Here is a 21,135-nt window from a genome sequence, read left to right on the forward strand (position 1 = left end):
CGTGCTATACAAATGCTTATATGGGGCACGCCCCCTTGAGGCCCCGACACACACACAATGATTGCAGTAACACATAAAATTACATAATTACCCATGTTAAAAATTTTTTTCAAGATAAACATGTTTTAATACTAGTGAAAACTTCGCTGATATCTTCTAATAAAACCTTTTAAAATGCATACCTTTTGCGTTAGAGCTTTATGCAATAATATTGACTCGTAACTTTTAAAGAAGACATTTCAAAACATCTCCGCTGATGTGCTTCTTTTGGACCTTTGTCTAGTCTCAAAATTGTGGAGTTTCTTCCGTCTATTTCATTTCATTAAAATGACTTTTTGTGTGCGAAAAAAAAAAGTTTGCGACAGTTACGTCTTCCAGTTAACATGGAAAAAAAAAAAAGACCAAGCCCATCACATACGTTAGTGCACTAAGTGTCCCTCGCAAAATATTATTGGCTAGTGCTGCCCGTTTATTAGTAGGCCTCGATGATTAGTGCGCTCTGGAAGAAAATAACAACAATGGCCATTGTCACATTCTTCTTACGACGAGAAAAAGGTTTGTAGACGCCAGGAGAACGAATTTCTGAAGCTGAGAACGCTGGGGCTCCGCCTTGCTTGAGGGCAAACCTGCAGCATCTCAAATTCTAACCGACGGGAAAAACTTTTCCTAATATCAGAAACACTTTAAACATTACGTAGGCAACACTTTTTTTCCGGACTCGCTTTTAGTGAAAGTTCATGACGTAAATTTGGATTCTTAACATAGTGTAACTTAATACAAATGAAAAATAAAGTCTGAAAATTGTGTTATGATTCTGACTAAACTCTTAAAACCCCCCTCCCCAAGGACCTCACTGTGGGAGGCTCCTCTTGGTCCACCGTCCACAGCTGCTAAGGGTGCGCCACCCAGAAAAGTTTGAGAAACACATATTTTAGGTCATTAGACCGACTCAGGACTCATTTTGTGATGTATTCATTAGTTCTTTCCAATCTTATGAACATTGTCTCTAATTACAGAAGTGTGTGTGTGTAAGATGGGGGGGGGGGGAACATACATAGAGATATTTGAGCCATTTCTTTGTTCAATTCATTTCAATATTTTAATATGATCATATTTTCATAAAAAAATCATAGACATAAATAAATATAGACTAGAAAAAAGGAAATAACTTCATGTAACTTGAAAACATTTATATCTATTGTTGTCGGATTTCCGAATTCTGAAAAGTTGCATGATCTTCAGTCTCAGAGATTAAACAAAACTACACTGCTGTATAATAAAGTACACCAAATTTCGTTTCATAAAACTCTTTTATCTGCCAGTCTATATTTATTTCTGTCTATGGCTGTAATCTTATAATTTTAAAGTTCCGTTTCAGGAACAAAATGAAGTTTGTTAAATTGAAAATATTCTTTTTTAAAAATAAGTCCAAACCAAACATGCAAGCAAGTATCATCATACATTTTAATGGTATACAACATGAGAACAAGAGAGAATGTCTTCAATGGAAAACAAAACAACAACAGGTTAATTTTGTGTGTGTGTGTGGCTGCAAGCAGGTATAACATTTGGTGTCAGAACTGAAACTAATACTAGAAAATAATAACCCCTCCCCTGACAATGTCTCAAAATAATAAAATGTCACAGCACACACCACACCAGTACTAGTATTAGAGTCAACACTTTGCTAGTCTATGCTTCCACCCTAATTCTTAAAATAGTCTCCAAGCTTCACACACATTCCATATGACCAAAATTAATTTAGTTCACAGTAAAAGTTCAATCCATTTTTGCCAACATTCATACACCAAAACGTTGGAATAAACCTCCTTCTCTAGCCCTCTCCATTTATATTGAAATCTGGTCTACAGAACTAATTTGACACCCTACAATACCAAACAAAAAAAAACTATCCTCATTTAACAATAGGCTACTAAATACCAGGGCCGGCCTTACAAATTGCAGGGCCCAATTTAATGGATGTTTGCGACGCCCCTCTTCTAATTTTTTATTTTTGCAATATTACTATTACTATTAATTAGATAATTTTATCAGCATTAATTATACAACATGCATAGGAAGTAACTCAAATGTAACAGGGCCAGTGGGTTCATTAAAGTTACGTCAATCCTACGATACACTAAATATGTCAACCTTTTACGTTCTACACCTATAAAAGCTGGGGCAAGAGCCATGCCTGATAGTGTAAATGTAATCTGAGGGTCCCCTGCCAAGCTTGGGGCCCAATTTGGAGCAATCGGTAAAATCTGCATAATGCCAGCCCTGCTAATACATGTCATTATTTTTTTAAAATCACAAACATAATATTAACAAGTTTGTAAAAAAAAAATCTGTCCACCTAAATAATAAAGACTTGAAACTTTTATACCAAAGTAAATAAAATCAAGAATAAATAATTTGTCTGACTAAAATTTTACATCATAAAGAAAATTACTGAGTCAAGTTGAGTCACATTTGAGGATTTCCCAACAGATTTTTGGTAATTCAGTCTAAAGTTTCCTATACTTAAACAAGAATACAGAAAGAAGAAAGTTAACAACTATTATGTACCATTATTTAAATATGCGCAGACAGAAAATCAACATTGATTTCATGAGGTACATCATGTAATTCAATGCTACATGTATAGCTTATACTAATCACAGTAGTATCTTAATACTAATTTACTTTGGTCATCTACTTAACAAAATTCCTTAATAAAGATGGAGGTGTATTTTGCATTTTTATTTTTTAGGCCATTTAAACATTTAAAAGCTATTTTAATCCACATAAAAATAATGTTTCGTCATCGTAATATAAACAGTCAATTAGAGGTTTTTTTACTTGCAACATTCACAAAATAATCTTATAATACATTTTTTTTTAATGCGTCAAGCATGGATTCAGTCCTCTGATTCTTCTCAGCTACAAAAAAATTCTTATTTTGGTAGGAAGGAGAGATATTGTTTTCTCATAAATTCTAACACTGTGAAAGTCATTATTTTTAAAAACAAAAGTTGGATATTGACAGCTCTCTTGTACAAAGCTGTGATGAAGTTACTATCTTGTCCATGCCTCTAGATCACTGGTGTGATTCAAAGCCTTCACATGCAGCACAGTTGTACATTTCATACATTTTCTCATGTACCAGACACTTGTCAACCATGCAGACTTGGACATATGAGAAGCAACACGTACCAGTATAAATAACATTGAATACAAATGTGAATGTGGTTCGTCATGGTGACAATATCTGATCAGTGAAATATCAAAACAACAAAATAGTAAACATATAGTAAACAAACAAATAGTAAACATGGCAAATGCAGCAGACACCAGTACTTAAGAAAATTATTTAAGACAGCATTCTCTGCCCCTGGAAACCTGGGAATTTCAAAAAATGGCAATGTGGAAAAATATGGACAAGCAATGCTTTTTCTTTTTTATCTGGGTTTTTCTTGAGAACTAGAATATGTAAAGTATATCTTTAAGCCAAATCTGAGTTGGCATGTCAACACTAGCCTTCACACAGATTTAAATTGTAGATAAATTTGTTGATTTTAAGTTTCAACAAAATCTTGAAAACAAAAGGCAAAGTGCAAGGCTACCATTCATCTAAAATACATATATAAAAATATGGACAAGCAATGCTTTTTCTTTTTTATCTGGGTTTTTCTTGAGAACTAGAATATGTAAAGTATATCTTTAAGCCAAATCTGAGTTGGCATGTCAACACTAGCCTTCACACAGATTTAAATTGTAGATAAATTTGTTGATTTTAAGTTTCAACAAAATCTTGAAAACAAAAGGCAAAGTGCAAGGCTACCATTCATCTATGTTTTTTTAAATTGGTGATCCCTAGAGCAGTCTTATCTAGACAACCTTTCATCTATTTATTAAATTGGTGATGCCTAGAGCAGTCTTATCAAGATAACTTTTTGGTATCAATACAGGCCTTGGCAGAGACAGTACAATGAGATACTTATTCAAGTAATTAGATCAAAGTTTTTTTTTTTTTTTTTATTTTTAAAATTTCTGATCAGTTAAGAGTGCACAATGAAGGACCATTTTGAAAGACTGTAGCAACCCATCCAAGTGTCCTTTTAAAGGACAAAGCAAATAAACAAACTCATGCATATTTAATCTATTAACACATAAATAATCTCATTAATAGCACCTTGAAATAATTCAAGTATAGTCCTTCAGAAGAACAAGTGGTAGATTAGATTTTTAAAACTTACTATAATACCTTGATATTTTGATTCATAAAGTAGCAAGATACAAACACACAAATCTGTTGTTTTTTTTTCCATCTATGTTTCAAACAATGAAAATCAAAGCTTTGTTGATGGTATTTTTATAACTCAAAAGAAGAAATTTTCTGAAGGAATTGTTCTGAATCACTTGAGAAGGTCCACACTATGCACCAAGAAGAGACTAAATGGGGTGACTAAATAGCAGGCAACATGTTTTAACCATGACAATCTTTCAGATTAATCATCTAACAATCAAGCCTTCGGGCCCAGCACACAACGTAAAGAAACAACTACAGTACTAAAACAAAGAGTAGTTGCAAGGTCTCTTATATTTTTCTAGTTTCCTATCTTGTGAGTAGCAAATGTTGCTTCAAAAATTAAATTACTAGTTAAAGGCTTTAATAATTGAGACTGGATATAAAATATAAACTATGATGTGTAGTCGGATATAAAATATAAACTAAAATGTGTAGTTGAGGCCATGCAAAAAATAACTCAAAGTTTCCACCTCAGTTTTGTGCAAAATAAAAGGAGAAAGAAATATAAAAAAGTACTGCCACCTCATCACAGACTATGAATCACGTAAGAGAATCTAACAAAAAATAATATTTTTTTTTTTATAATCAAATTTAGGCTGTTAATAATGTATGGTGCACAAAAAAATCCTTGACAGAGATAAAGACTCAGAAAATAAATGTTTTCATGCTAAGTTATTTGATGTCTTGCAAAAAAATAAAAAAGATTTATGGAAAAAAAAACAACACATCAAGTAACCCAATGATATTATCAGCTAAAGGAAAAAGAAGCCTTACAAAAGAAAGAGAGTGAGAAGAGAGTGTATTGTCATTGTTGAAAAGATGGCTCGATTGTTCCAACAAATCTATTGGGAACAAGGTGAAAAAAAATATTTAAAAAATTGACCTATAAAGTGTACTAATATATGAGGAAAGAAGGGTGTATTTTTCTGGCCAAGTAGACCCTCTCCTCTCCCAGGCAGTGACCTTATTGTTTGGCACATAAATTATCTAAGTAATTAAATATCTAATTGAAGCATTAGGTAAGGGGAAGCCATCACACATTCATTCTGAAGTCTGCTGGGGAATACAAAAACATATTTAAAAAGTGGTTTCCTTAAGTTATGACTGACATGCTTCCAAGTTGTTTTCTATACCATTGATATCATTCCATTGTTAACAAAACTTTATCGAAACAAAAAAAAGATTTGTTTATCAACATTTTCAAACATGGCTATTGTTGTGACCTATACACACATACACAAAATCTTACTAATGTTGCAAAAAAAAAAAAAAAAAAAAAAAAACAGCCAAGGAAACACTCTATAGCAGCAGACACAAGTTTTTTTTAACACTGTCTCACATTGATTCTCCAGGAATGTGACTAGGAAAGTTGGCCAGACAAGAAATAAAACAGTGCTTGAAAATAGAGACATACAAATAAGCTGGACTGGATTCATGAAACCTCAACGCTATCCTAAGGTAATGCTTTCAATAAATGCAATGATTGGGGGGGGGGGGAGAGGAGGAGGAGGGAGATGCTTCAATAATACCAGCCCAATAAGGCATAAACAGATAAAGCTAATTGCACATTTTAAAAAAATGAAATGTTTTGAAACCCTGGACACACACTTGCCAGGTTTAAAAAAGAGTTAATTAGTAGCCAGATTTTTTTTAGTGAGGTTTTTGTTTTCATACTATTACTGAACCTATGGAATTTTTTTTTTATCAACTTTTGGTTAGAAATATGGACACTCTTCAACAAAATAAACAAAAGATATATAATAATTATAATATTAATCAATATAAAAGAGATCATTTAGTATTTGAAATTGTCTAGACTTAAGAACATAGAAATTGGCATTATTATAAATTAATCATACTTTCAACTGGTACCATTTGACAGTCATATGCAGCTAAGTAGATATTAAATACTATTGGGTCAAAGCTTCCTGGATCTCTTGGATTCTCTCCCCTACACTGTTTTCACTAGCTGGTTCTTCTTTTGCTGGTTTTAATTCTTCTGATTCCTTTTCTGCAGGTTCTTCCTCAGCCTGGGGCTGCATCTGCTTGTCTGAAAGAAAGTACCCAGAAGGTAATTACTTAGAATTGTTTGGATATGCATAAATGAAGAACCTTATATCTAACCAATAAAAAAAACGTGTTTCAATGAGACCACATGAGCCTTTAATCTCCATAAACTTAACATCCTAAAGTCCAAGCTTTTTGTTGTCTCCTTGTGTGACCCAAATAGAATTATTCTATTAAATAAGAACAATTAAGGATGTTTTTAACTTCTTCAAATGAAGAATCATCTCCAAGTTGACAAATGCAACAATTTGATGAACCAACTCTCATTGTATGTCTTTTGTAGAACAGTGCATTGTTGTGCCCCTTGTTCTCACCAGCTGTGTCACACACACAAAAAGCAGCATAAAATCTGAATCATCTGCTAGGCCCAACCATAAAATATGTAGACTGAACCGATTAAGTTGAAATGTCAGACTGTAACGGATCTCTTGAAGGGTTAAAAAAAAAATCTCTCTTACATTCTAGCCCAAACCTCCCGCAGGAGAGTGGTGGATGGTGGCAGGCAGGATTCAAACCAGCAACCATTGAGACAACAGTGCAGAGTGCATCTAATATCACTATGCAGTTGTGTGTCTTCTTTTTATTATCTTAAATTTTATTGGGCTATGTAACTAAATGCTTGGCGAGGAACTTTCTTACAGAAATTTTCTTCATTTTCATCATGATGGTAACAGATTCAAACCATGTCCACTGCCATTTCCTGCGGCCCTTACAACAGGTTTAGACTAGCATTTAATAACCTTCATTACTGATTTTAAAAAATCAGAAACGTATAAAATCAGATGTTTTTGTTGAAAACTTTGTAACCAAACTTTGTTATGGATGGCTCCATATTCAAAATCTACATAAAAACATTTCAAATATACTCTCAACAAAACAATCTGATTTTGTTAATATCATTTACACATTAAATAAGTCAGAAACTCAAATAAACAATTTAAAAAAAAAAAAGCATGATATGTAACTGAATGATTTTTAAAAGGTGAAGAAAATATGTTGAAACAAAGGTAAGTTCCAATGAGGACTCAAACCCCAGACGACACAGGAACCAAATGAAGTCTGCAATGACCATTATGCTAGTTAAACCCCTTAAAAAAAGCCTTTCAAGTCAGTAGAGTTTTCTGGACCTGTACTTACTACCCTAAATCAAATGGTTTTACAAACAATACTATAACAGGGTCAACACTTGTAGCCTGAAGAAAATAGAGACCCAGTAAATTGCCCCTCTCTCTCTCTCTCTCTCTAAAGCAGTATAACAAGGGGACATAAATACATCTTTACTTATAGATAGCTTCAGAAGTTGTAGTAATTCAACTAATAAAAAATAAGTGGAGTTTGAGGATTTAGTGCTGATGCTAATGATGAATGAATAAACCATGATACATCAAATAGACGCACTAGAGTAAAGTGTTTTCATTACCGTTTATGGAGGGCAATCATCCTATATGAACAGAAATCAAGTAACAAAAAAATGAATCAGGTAATGGTCTATAATTTCTCATTTTATTTATTTCTTGCTTCCTTATTGTATGTAGTTTTTCCAGCACACTTTGCACACTAAAGTTCTTCTACTAACTCAACCAATAGATTTCTAAATAAGATTGTGAACAAAATGTTCATGTAGTCAAACTTTTTACTAGATGCACATAAACATTTTGAGTTGAGTGCAGTAAACACAGCTAGAGCTGTCCAAGATCAATAATAATAAGAAGAAGAATAGCATAAGCCAAATTAATTTTAAGATGATCATATTTTGAAAAATTATAACACTAAAACCAGAGTTTTCACTGTGATACCTATTATGTAATTTTAGTTATGTTGTAAAGATATGTTGTAAATTGTCCAGTTTCTAGGAAATTAATAGAGCTGTTTAAGAAATACCTGTCCAGTTTCCAGTTGTTGTTTTTTTATTTTTTGAACCCACGAAGAGTTTGCAATTTAATAGAAGTAACTGTAAAATGAACAATGTGTCAAGGAGAGGATCAAAGACTGTTAATGCACAAACCTTTGTCTCCAATGCCATTGTCTGATGTTACACTCTCTTTCCTCTCTATATCTCCTGAGAGGACAGAGTTGTCTATCTTGGGGCTATCATTGTCACCATCGTCCTCCACTTCTTCCTCACTGCTCTCTGATTCATCTTTGACGACTTTGTTGTGGATACTCTCTTCACTGCCTGACAGTCGCCCTGCAAAACAAACAAAAAATACATTGAAATGTCTTCAAAACATTTTGTATGCTAGCCAGGGCCTCACCAAATTTTTTTATGCTAGCCAGGATTTCACCAAATTTATTTTTTTAAATCCTGGCGAAGACTAGTATTTTTAATTTTGGGATCTTTAGGGTGCCTCTGAGTCCACCCAGCTCTAATGACCTGACATTAGTTGGGGAAAAGTAAAAGTGGTTAGTCGTAGTGCTGGCCACATGACACCCTCATTAACCACAGCCAACAGAAACAGTTGACCTTTAAATCAACTGCCCTATAGATCGCAAGGTTTGAAAGGGGAACTTTCCTCTTTTTTTTTTGCTTTGAAGGTATTAAAAACGTGCGAGGTCATTTGGTGATGGTGAAAAACAACAAAAGAACTTGGGGGTAGTTTTACTAATGACTTTCTAGATTTAATTTCAGTGTTTTTCTCAATAAGACTTTCTTTTGACTTCCAGGCACTACATTAACTACAATGTACGCACAATAAAATCTCAGAACTAAAATTCTAGAAAACTCACCAGACATCTGGTTCACACCTCGTGGAGCGAAAAATTCCAAACGAGGAGCAATAGGTCTCTGCTTCCTGGCTGGGTTCAAGCTAAAACAATAACAGCATCGAAAACCTTTAAGGGATAAAATAGTAAAATACATTTAAACATTAGTTGCATTGCAAACATCTAGACCATCTTATGAACAAAAATTCCTGCATCTAGACCATTACATGAACAAAATTCTATAATTTGGACCATTAAATTTACAAAATTATGACATTTAGACCATTATATGAACACAAGTCTTAAATCTATGACATTACATAAAATTTTTTTTTTTATTTGTACTTAATGCAAACAATGTTTATGAAGCCATGTTAATTGACTAAGATCAGTCCCTAATTAAAAAAAGGGTGAAGTGTTGAATCTAAATTAAAGATTAAATAATGAAATGCTTGTGAGACATCTAAATCAAATTCCCATTTTTTTTGCTCATGGTTATAAAAATTTTGTTTGAAAAATTATGCATAACAACTATCAAGACTCAAGTAATTTAACTGTGTTTCTCTAAATGATTTATACTATTCCTTTATAGTATTATTCTTTACAATCTAGACTAGAATCACACATTTTTTTACTACCAAAATATATATATATATTTGTAAAATTGGACTAACTTTCAAAAGTTTTACAGTGCACTGGTAACAAGTTGAGACTTACTTAAATATTCAAACTCTTCTCTCAGGGCCATGCCATTGTGGGAGTGGCAGTACTGGCAGATCAAGGCGTATCTATTCTCAGGACCATCCCCAACCAAGTAGTCCATCATACGGTCCATTACACCCCTGTCTCTGGACAGTATTGTCCTTGGCATGGGAGGTCCTGGTGGAACAGCTGAATAGACAGAGACAGCATGGAGTTTAAGTTAAATACTAAATGTTAACGATGTTAAATGCAAAAAAGAATTCTTTCCCAGCTGTAATACAATCTGAGCTGTAGAACAGAACTAGAAAGAGACTTTAATTTAATGCCTTGTTCCATGAGTAAGCTAAACTTAAATCTCTGAAAAATTCATTAATACAATTTAGTATCCAGATTGTCAACACTTGGAGAGTAGTGGTGTCTCTCAACATAGCATATGCCAGTTCAGAGAAGCCTCTGTTTAGACACACAGAAGAAACATGGTGTATCATATATTTGTAATATCTTCAAACTAAAATCAATAAAAAATGAATTCAGTGACAAACAAATTCACAAAGTAAATCTTGTGTACAAATTATATGAATAGTAGAATAACTTAGGAGGCGCACTGGCTGAGCAGTTTAGCGCTTGGCTTACGAACCAGGGTCCAGGGTTCGAATCCTGGGTTTTTAATTTCAGGATCTTCGGGCGCCTCTGAGTCCACCCAGCTCTAATGGGTACCTGACATTTGTTGGGGAAAAGTAAAGGCAGTTGGTCGTTGTGCTGGAAACATGACACCCTCATTAACCGTAGGCCACAGAAACAGATGACCTTTACATCATCTGCCCTATAGACCACAAGGTCTAAAAGGGGAACTTTTTACTTTACTAGAATAACTTGACAGAGAAATAATACTTTTGTGAACTAAATGAAGCACAGTGAAAATACTGACATTCAATAACTACTGACCAAAGAACAAGGACTGATAGCTAGCTAGTCTCCTTAATTGGCATTACTGGATTGTTACATAATTCTTAACCTTAAGTAGAAATGTCTTTAATTCAATGACCCGCATAGTTATATACATAAATATCTCTTTAAGGCCTTCCAGGTATTTTGGTCTGACACGAACCCAAAATTTGGACCTATATTTTAAATCAGAATTTTACACATACACCTAATAACCTTGTCAGTTCCCCCTTGTCTGGTTACCTTTGATTTAGGGTGGAATGTGACAGGTGTACAAAAAATAATTCTAATATGCAGTCTACAGAGTGTCACTGATAGAGTGCTAAAGAAGTACCTGAGTAATGCAAAGATGGCAATAGACTTCAAATACAGATAATACTGCAATTTTAGGATTTCCCTGAATAAACTCAGCATCAATTGGAGCTTGATATATATTGGTTGAAAGCAATAGTTATTAGTCATGGTGTCCCCCTCTTTCAGTCAAAGAAAGAAGTGAACTTTACTTCAACCTAACCATAAACCCCAGAGTCGACAGGGGAATACTACTTACTAAATAATGCACAGCTGAACATAAAATACAGGGACACTATTATAGATACATCTTTATTTGTTGTCAAGTAAGATTTCCCCTTGAAACATAGCACAGTAGGTTTAAAGGTCAAAGTATTCTGTTTTCTATCGCCAGCACATAGACCAACAGATGTAAAGTACTTTTTTTATGGTTGGATGCACTTAGGAAGGTATCCATAAGGGAGACTCATAACCCAATGTCTTCCAACAAGAATCAAAGTTACAACTCTGTTGAATAGCAAAGCATTATGATACTCCCATATTGTGTTTGAAATATTCATCTCTTTGTGTGTGTGTGTGTTCACAGATAAGTTTAATGATCTTGAGAATGATATGTAACAGAATCCAGTTAATTTGGACCAGCCAGTTATTAGGGCCAAAACAATCATGTCCTGATGTGGTCCAATTCAACACATATCACTGTATTTTTTAAAATATCTTTTATATAGAGATACTTTCATTATAGCATGCTCAGAGCGCTATAGTCCAATCTCATTTGTGGACAGGTTGGGTGTATCTCAAAGGTTTTCCATGCTTAGTTATGCTTAAGTTGGGTGTCAAGCTTCGACGCCGCCTTGATAGGTAGCCAAGCCAAGTTCAAGTGCACTTAGCCTCTCTGCCACACATTCCTGTATTAAACTATACCTTATTTATGCTTCATAAAACTTTAGGCTCCTCTCCCCTTTCTTGAATGGCTATCCTTGTTGGCTTGAATTCGCCAACGAACTAAATGATTTTTATTCTCGTTTCAATAAAGAAGATTTTGTTGACCTAAGGAAAATTGAAAAAATCTTGGAAGACAACGGCCACCCGCTCCATCAGAACTATGTCAGGTTGTCGCGGAGTGAGTAACTACTGTCAATCAAAACAAGAACAAAGTGGTACAAAAACTCGTTCGTACCTCACTCGGTCAGACTATATTAACTCCACTCATTGATCAGGAAAACATGAAAAGGTCCAAGATGTCTGTGTGTAGTCGCTGAATGAACTCTTTATGTTGTGTCTGTCGTATTTATGTGTATGTTTCTGTTGTGTTGTCTTTATATGAGAAAAGAGTCCTTGTAATCACAACTAATTTCCAAAAGGATCAATAAAGCAGTCTTAGTCTTGAAAAGTTAAAAAGAAAGACTTACCATATCCAGGGCCAGGAGGCGCACTGGGTCTCATTATAACATTGTTCTGTGGTCTCAGCAAAGGTCTCTGCATAGGAATTGGGGTGCCTGGTGGAAGCCTCTGCCTCTGAGGTGTGGACACAGCCATCCTGGGGTTAAAGTTACCTTGCAATTGTGATGGTGAGGCTTGGACATTTCTTTGGTGTAAGCCTATAAAAAAATCAAAATATTAGATTATATATATAAACCATGTTTAATTTGTATGACTCCATGACTTGGGTGCTATATAGTAAATAATAAAAAATTAAGTTGATTTTTTCTTTGCCACTTAAAGTAGATCTTGAATGAGGAATTGTGACAAAGAACAAAGAGGCAGCCCATTGAAGAAGATCTCCTTCAGAGACGCTGGTGATGGATAGTCCACACCCATTGCAAGCCAGCATCCAACACAAGTGCTTATCAGGCCCAGACATAAACAACGCCACAATTTGCAAGCAGGTGCCAAGCAGATGGTCAAAATATGGGGACAGTTGGAGAGGTTCGCACAGAACCCAGATATCTGGAGAAAGCTAGTTGGTGGCCATGCCTCAGACATGACCACAGGCAGAGGTGAGATGAGATTAATTAAGTTAAATTAATTAAATAAATTATAAGTATTGAATCGTTCCATACATAATTACTGAGCTCCAATGCTTGCATAAGATGGCAAGATTACACTAGAAAAAAATGATAACCAGAAACTAGTTTGAGTTTCAGATGACATAAAATATTTTCTTAAAAAATTGACAGAGTAAACCTCTTGTCAATTATAATTCTAAACAACAAAAGAAATCAGAACATTCTAACATTTACAACAAATGATAAGTCATTAGATATAATTAAATTTGTGGAAACATGAACCATTAGACAGCTAGAAAGAACTGAACTGAAATATTTGTTTAACAGTCTACATACACACAAAACATTTTTTTTTTAAGTAGACCAAAGCTGGTGAGGTGTTGTTATCTGTAAGCTCTAATGGATGTAATGTAATGGAGCTAAGAGGCTACAGAAAGATCCTAGGTGTCACTTACAAAGCCACGACACAAATGAAAAGATTAGAAACAGGATTAATACAGCTATAGGACAGAGAGGAATGGAGAAAGCGGTTGACAGATCTTGCGTAATGCCCCAACAGTTCAACAGACTAGGGGATAGGTGAAATCTATATTTCTTTTTTTTTTCTTTGATGTTTTAGTTTATCTATCAATACGCCATGCAAATTTGAAGCTTTTGAGTTATTAATTATTAGACAGAACCAAAGAGACAGAGAAAGACTGAGCAAGTCAACATAGTTAAACCATTCAGCAGTATAAAAAAAGTTAAGTGTTGAGTCAAAGAGAGACTGAGCAAGTCAACATAGTTAAACCATTTAGCAGTATGAAAAAAATTAAGTATTGAGTCAGAGAGAGACTGAGCAAGTCAACATAGTTAAACCATTTAGCAGTATGAAAAAAGTTTAGTATTGAGTCAAAGAGAGACTGAGCAAGTCAAAATAGTTAAACCATTCAGCAGTATAAAAAAAGTTAAGTATTGAGTCAAAGAGAGACTGAGCAAGTCAACATAGTTAAACCATTCAGCAGTATAAAAAAAGTTAAGTATTGAGTCAAAGAGAGACTGAGCAAGTCAACATAGTTAAACCATTTAGCAGTATAAAAAAAGTTAAGTATTGAGTCAAAGAGAGACTGAGCAAGTCAACATAGTTAAACCATTTAGCAGTATAAAAAAAAAGTTAAGTATTGCAATTAGTTTACTTTCCAAGAAACTTACCAGTTCCCATTCCCATAGATGAAGGACCAGCTCCTCCTCGTGCTGGACTTTCTACAGTTCCCTGAACAAATGCAAAAGTGGGAAAACAAATGAAAGCTACTGACATGAAAGCTTTTTGAATATTATTATTAACAACTTAAAACCTTTTCACTTGTTATTATTCATCAAGGCTAAACAGAGAAATATTAAAACCAAGACAATAACATGTCTTAGGAAACTACTGACATCACATATGATATAGAGATTCCATCTCCAAAGAAGAGGTAACAGGAACCTTAGTGATCCTTATGATTAATGTCAATAGTTAAGTCAGTCAGTATGATCATGCAACAAGAACTCAAAAACCTACCAACAAAAGTTTGGGGGTGGGGAGGGGGAAAGAACAAAATTATGAGAATCATAACAATTTACAGCGGAACAACAGCAATAAATAAACTGGTTGCCCTTTTTTTTTAAGATGATGGTGGCCTGTATCGTGATGCTGTCACGTGATGTAGTTATCCAAATATTACTATTATCAAGTTAACTGAGCTCAAAGATCACATCAACATATTGACATATTAAGAACTTAAAGAAATGGACAGAAGATATAAAAACATTGTTGAGAACCAATCTCTGTGGAGACAACAAGCCTCTGCGCCCAATAACATGGAAATTATAAGTAAGTCTAAGACTTGAAGTTAGCATTCTCTTTGTTAACAAACATAAATGAATTTTTCATTTAAAACAAATCGTTCAAATATCATAACAAAAAAAATTCCTACGTTACACTTTTGAACCAAAGGATAAAAAGATGAATGACAACTTTTAAACTTTACCTCAAGCTGTCGTAATCTGGAAGGGTCAAACTTCTCTAAAATTTCCCTAGCTTTTTTATAAGTCTCTGTTTCCATGACATCTTCCAACTGTAGATAAACAGAAAGTCATTAGATTTGTCATACATAGCTAAAAAAGAAATATAAGTTTAATGTTAAAAAACTGTGTACAAGCAAGAAAATTTTTTTTAATGTCTTCTGGTTCATCCATTTTCTTAAACAAGAACAGATCATTCTAGCTGGTAAATTGTAGTAAGCCGGCATGATATCAATGAAGTCATACAATTGGAAAGGTGAGGTTATGTATGATGGGAGAGAGAGAGAGAGAGAGAGAGAATTGATGAAGTGATACTTCTGATGTCATTCAAGAGGACCACTGAAGTGACATCAGTTAGGTCATTAAAGAAGGGAAGTGAAGTGATGTCTCTAGGGTCAGAGTAATTCAACAGGAGCTGTGAAGTAACATCACTAAAGTAAGAGTCACTCAAGAGATGCAGTGAAGTGATGTCACTAGACCCATTCTTGAGGAGCAGTGAAGTGATGTCACTACAGTCATTCAAGAGGAGCAGTTAAGTGATGTCACTAGAGCTATTCTTGAGGAGCAGTTAAAAGATGTCACTACAGTCATTCAAGAGGAGCAGTTAACTGATGTCACTAGAGCTATTCTTGAGGAGCAGTTAAAAGATGTCACTACAGTCATTCAAGAGGAGCAGTTAAGTGATGTCACTAGAGCCATTCTTGATGAGCAGTTAAAAGATGTCACTACAGTCATTCAAGAGGAGCAATGAAGTGATGTCACTAGAGCCATTCTTGATGAGCAGTTAAAAGATGTCACTACAGTCATTCAAGAGGAGCAATGAAGTGATGTCATTAGAGCCAATTATGAGGAGCAGTGAAGTAATTCTAGAGGAGGAATGATGTGACGTCAGAGGAGACATTCAAGAAGAGCAGTGAAGTAGAATCAGCAGAGACATTACAGAGGAAATGAGTGATTAAGTAAATTCATCTAGCAGAACAATGAAGATTTGACTTCACAGAGGCAGACAACAGGATGTACACTACAGAACGATATGAAACATTTTCTGCACTCACAATTTGCTTTTTCCTTTCCCTTAAGCTTTGCAGAGCAAGATCTGAAAACAATGTAGACATAATTATTTATACATAAAATATATTTGTACACTATCTGACTTATTCTTAAATGTCACATTCATTTCAAAGAACATTCCAAATCAGATGTCATAATGTATGTCTGTAATACAAGAGTATTTATATGTAAACAAGTATCCTTTTTAAGAATACTGTACAGCCAAACTAGGGGAGCCTCAGGGACGCAAAGACCTTTCTGCATGGAACAGTACCAGGGAAAAGAAGAAGAGGCAGGCAGTGAAAGCAATGGGGAAGACAATATCAAATAAAGGATTGCCTATCATTGAAATAGATTCTACTAGGGTTCCCCGACCTTTCTGAGACTAGTATTTCAGGAGATTTCCAGGAGAATATATTCAATTTTAGAACTAGAAAAAACACTAAGTATACATATAGTAAAAATATAAGAAGAAACATTTAAAAGAACAATTTTAAACTATAATTTTATTATTAGACATTGGCTTCCTTTCATAAGTATAAAATTTACACAACTTATTTTAGCTAATAACAAATGCACTCTAACTGACTGGTTTAGGGGAACAAAAAGTACATGTAAACTGATTATATTGGCTATACCAAAAATCCAATATTGGATTAATTGAAAATCCGGCATGTTTTCATAAAATCTAATAGATCTTAACATTGTTAATCATGTTAATTGAAAGTATATATATATATATATATATATATATATATATATATATATATATATATATATATATATATATATATATATATATATTCCTTCTCTTAAATATTGGAAATGATTAAAATTTATTTTAAAAATTCAAATACAATTACACACTATCAATTAAATGTTTCAATGGAAATCTATTTCATTAATTATTTTTTTAATATAAACTATATTTGATCTATAAAATCTATGTTTCAATCATAAGGCAAGAATTGAATTTGAAAGTTAAACCATGAATAGTATAATTATTTTTTTTTAGCAGCGTAGTGGCTGAGGATCTAGTCAAGTAAAATAGAACTGGATTTACTGCTTTTATTAAGAACAAATGTTTAACTGGTGTTATATAGTTTGAATGTTTACTGCTATCCTAAAGCTTGAATGTTTCACAGTTATTATAAAGTTTAAATGTTTCACCACTATTACAAAGTTGTAATTTGTCACTGTTTATGTAAAGTTTGAATGTTTAACTGTTTTTATAAAAATTAAATGTTTTACTGCTATTGTAAAGTTTGAATGTTTCACAGCTATTGTAAAGTTTGAATGTTCAAATGCTATAATAAAGTTTGAATGTTTTATTGCTATTATAAATCTTTTACTGCTATTATAAAGTTTGAATAATTTATTGCTAATATAAAGTTTGAATAATTTATTCCTAATATAAAGTTTAAATGTTTTACTGCTATTATAAAAATTGAATGTTTCACTGCTACTATAGAGTTTAAATGTTTTACTTCTATTATGAAGTTTAAATGTTTTATTGCCCCAGACGGAGTACAGGCAGGGATGAGATGTAATCAGTGTTTTGCTAGATTCAACAGTAAGGTGTGGAGAGGGACAGAAAGTGATACTTATTATAAATAGCTCAACAGAATTAAAAGTAATCTTTACAACATCATAATGACAAATGATTGACATACAGATTAAAAAAAAAAAAAGAAAGCTATGCCTTGCAAAATGTTTGTTACAATACCGTTGGAGTGGATTCTTTTTACAAAGTACCAGTGCAAGAGTTTTTTCAATCCCCAAATCCTAGAACAAAGAAAAAAATGATTGTAGTGAATAACTACTTAGAATAAGAATTCTTTAAAAAATAGGGGGGGGGGGGGGGGGGAAGAAGGGGAACAGAAAGTAAAAAAAGGAAGTACACTGAAAGTAGCATCATTTGATTTTTCCTTCGCCCTAACCCCAATCCTGAGGAAAAATCAGGAGCTGACTACCCTAAGACAGTTAGCAGTATCCAGTACTACAACCTGGCAGAACCTGTGATGCCGCTGACCCCAAACTGTCGTTCCTTTGCATACATCCCCTGCATAGGGGGGGGGGGGGGGAACTAATCAATGTGTAGGCTCATTGTTCTGACCATAGTTAATGCCCAAGCCTAACCCTAACCCTAAAAACAGCTAGAGCATCACTCATTGTCATCCCTGCAATCGTTTAAATTGACTTGCTTCATACACTTTAAAACCCCATCACCATTAACATTAGATCAACAGAATGAAAAGAACTATCGCAACAAATCTGACAGTACATGTAGATAAAACAGATGCAGTGAAAAATAGTAACTTACAAGAAAGGAAACAGCAAAAGAGGGAGGGAGTAGATAAATCTTGCAGCCCATTGCTCTGGGAAGTAGAGCAAAAAGAAAATCACAGCTGCTAGGATGTAGACGATCACAGAATAAATCAGGAAAGTGGCCACAAGCTTCTTCTGTTTATCTTGATTTGCTTTACGATTCCTTTGCAGACGCGAGATGTCCTGAATTAGATGAAAAACTAAAGCATTTTAAACAATAAAAACTATATATATACATTAAATACAAACTTAAAATCCATGATTTAAAAAAAAAACCTTAGATCTGTTAGGTCCAGATATCAAATTACACAAAGCCTTTCCTTATATGCCCCATAGGGCAGAAGAAATTATCACATTTATAATAATATAAACTCTTGAAACAATGCATTGCATATAATTGAATTGTGTTACATTAAACCTCAGTAGACTAATTAAAATAACTAACTACAAATAGGTTAAAAACTTTAAGGAAGTGCAGCTTAAAGACTCAATATAAAACATAAAATGACAAAGTATCATCTCAGAATGAAAAAACTATGCCAGAATATCTAGCAACAGGCAAATGAAGATAGGATTACATTTACATCTCACATCACCCAACAAATTAAAGCAAAATCTAAACTACATACATGTCAGATTTGTTTTATCCATTAGGACAAGGCACTAGCAAAAAAAATGATTTGTATATTTTTCAAACACAAGTTCGGATTGCAAAGGTTTTTTTTATTAATAGCTCTATTTGTTTCCTATTATAATGCCAATGCCCAAACTATGCAACAAAACTGAAATATAGTTATCTACATGTAGGCTGTTTATGTAATGTGAAAGAATAAACAAGTTTAGCTAGTCAATGAATTGAATAATGTTATGAGTAGAATAATATATTATAAATTTATTATATATAAATATTAAATAATAGAGGGAATATATTCATATTTAATTGAAATAAATGAGACCAACTGTTAACTACTGGTTCATGTAGCCATCACAACCACTTATAATTTCCCCGACCCATTGAAGCTATAATAAATGTATTGATTAAAAAAAACTATTTTCAGTAGACAATCACCTAACCATGCCCATGAACAATTTAAGGCATCTGGTCTCAATTAAGTAGAAGTAGAATTACCTTGTCTATCTGCTCCAAAACTTCTATAGTTGTCTGAGGGTGCTGAAACAAATTAAATTACACTTTTTAAAAATGCATTCTTGCTAAACAATTTTAGAATAAGATTAAGATTAAGATGTCACTGACACTTTCCACCTCATTATTTTCACTGATTTAATTTTTTAAAATGTGGTTTCTCAGCTTCTATCATCTGCAAGATTGAACTGAAGACTGAAGTGAAGATAAAGAAGATCATCATGATTGACATGAATTATGATGAATGACATGTCACAGAATGATGATGATATTTTTGATATTCATGATGATAATGATCATATCAATGATATTGATATGATATAAATTTTTATAATATATAATTATATAATGAATAATGACAGAATATTTGAGAATATCATGATATCATCATAAGTAGATCTAGATCTATAAGATGATTTATAAATCACTCAAAATCAAATGACTTAGTCCTTAGCCTTAGACTAGATTCAGATTCTAAAATGATCGTCATATATGCTATGGCTATGGGCATGGGACTGGCCACTGCTGGGTCCTGGGTGGTTGGTAAAAAGATAACTACTAAACTAGATCTAGATTAAATCTAGGTCCTAGGTCTATAATCAACATCAAAATATCTAAATCTAGACTTTTAATCTTACTAAGTTACAGTATTTTTGTAATCAACGAAAGTTTCACTTCTATATTAATCAACAATTCTGACCTTAAATCTCGAAAATAAGAGTCCCATAGTGAAATGTTTCGAATCGCGAAATACTTATTGTGTTTTCAATTTCACAAGAGGCAGTTATCTGAACTTTCTGCTGGTTAACCGGTGTTGCCAACTCTAGATTTCGCTTTTTACAATTTAATTAATGTATGAGCTCTAATGTTTAACGAGTTATACTGATAGCGATTTATTTAATTTCTAATGTCCTGTACCTGCCCAGTGGCTAAATGAGTCAGCCTAGCTAGGGTAAAGTGAGGTCAGCACTGCAGAACGACAATTGAACGACTAGGCTTGTCGGTGTAGATTGTGAGATAGAAAATTAGTAGTGAATAAAGTGCTGCAGATTGATATTAAATATACCTATTCATATGTTTCTTACTTTGATTAGATGTTTATGATTCAATAACAATTAGAAAGTCATCACAAACAGGTTTTCAAAAAAAATATTAAAGGAAAAAATACCCCCTTTTTTTTTTTACAGTACGAGTTTTCCGACGGGTTATTCGGCGGCCGCCCGATGTATATGTAGGCTACACTATTGGGGAAAAATTGAATACGTCATCGAAGAGCCGATAGTAGTCGAGACTTCCCCTTTATTTCTATAGATACCATGATGAAAATTAAATTTGGGAATATTGTAATTAACATAATTAACAAATAAGTCATTTGTAAAATTCGAAATTTTCTCGTTATGTTACTCTTGGGGGGGGGGGGGTGAATTTTATTACGATTTGTTATATGGGGGGGGGGGATATATGGCATGGGAAAAAATGTGATTTTAGGTGATACGTAATATCAGAACGTTCCCCAAGGCGGTCGTCATAAGTGTCCTGTGGGCTGAAATGGCGTTTCT

The 21,135-nt window shown here is 33.6% G+C and overlaps 1 protein-coding gene across 1 annotated transcript; it reads right to left on the reverse strand.

The window, feature by feature from the left end:
* Window positions 1-1,442: 1,442 nt before the first annotated feature.
* LOC106068310 (endoplasmic reticulum junction formation protein lunapark-B-like) lies at window positions 1,443-20,428 on the reverse strand. Its single transcript, XM_056045791.1, has 12 exons — window positions 20,277-20,428; window positions 19,562-19,603; window positions 18,428-18,615; window positions 17,831-17,889; window positions 16,110-16,150; window positions 15,021-15,107; window positions 14,203-14,263; window positions 12,415-12,603; window positions 9,782-9,955; window positions 9,089-9,193; window positions 8,367-8,549; window positions 1,443-6,344 (listed from the first exon to the last, which is right to left on the reverse strand). The coding sequence occupies exons 1-12, from the start codon at window positions 20,301-20,303 to the stop codon at window positions 6,205-6,207; spliced, it is 1,296 nt and encodes a 431-aa protein (XP_055901766.1). The 5' UTR covers window positions 20,304-20,428; the 3' UTR covers window positions 1,443-6,204.
* Between the last annotated feature and the right edge of the window lie 707 nt (window positions 20,429-21,135).

The sequence above is a fragment of the Biomphalaria glabrata genome, chromosome 11 (genome assembly GCF_947242115.1).
Source record: "Biomphalaria glabrata chromosome 11, xgBioGlab47.1, whole genome shotgun sequence".
Taxonomy (NCBI): domain Eukaryota; kingdom Metazoa; phylum Mollusca; class Gastropoda; family Planorbidae; genus Biomphalaria; species Biomphalaria glabrata.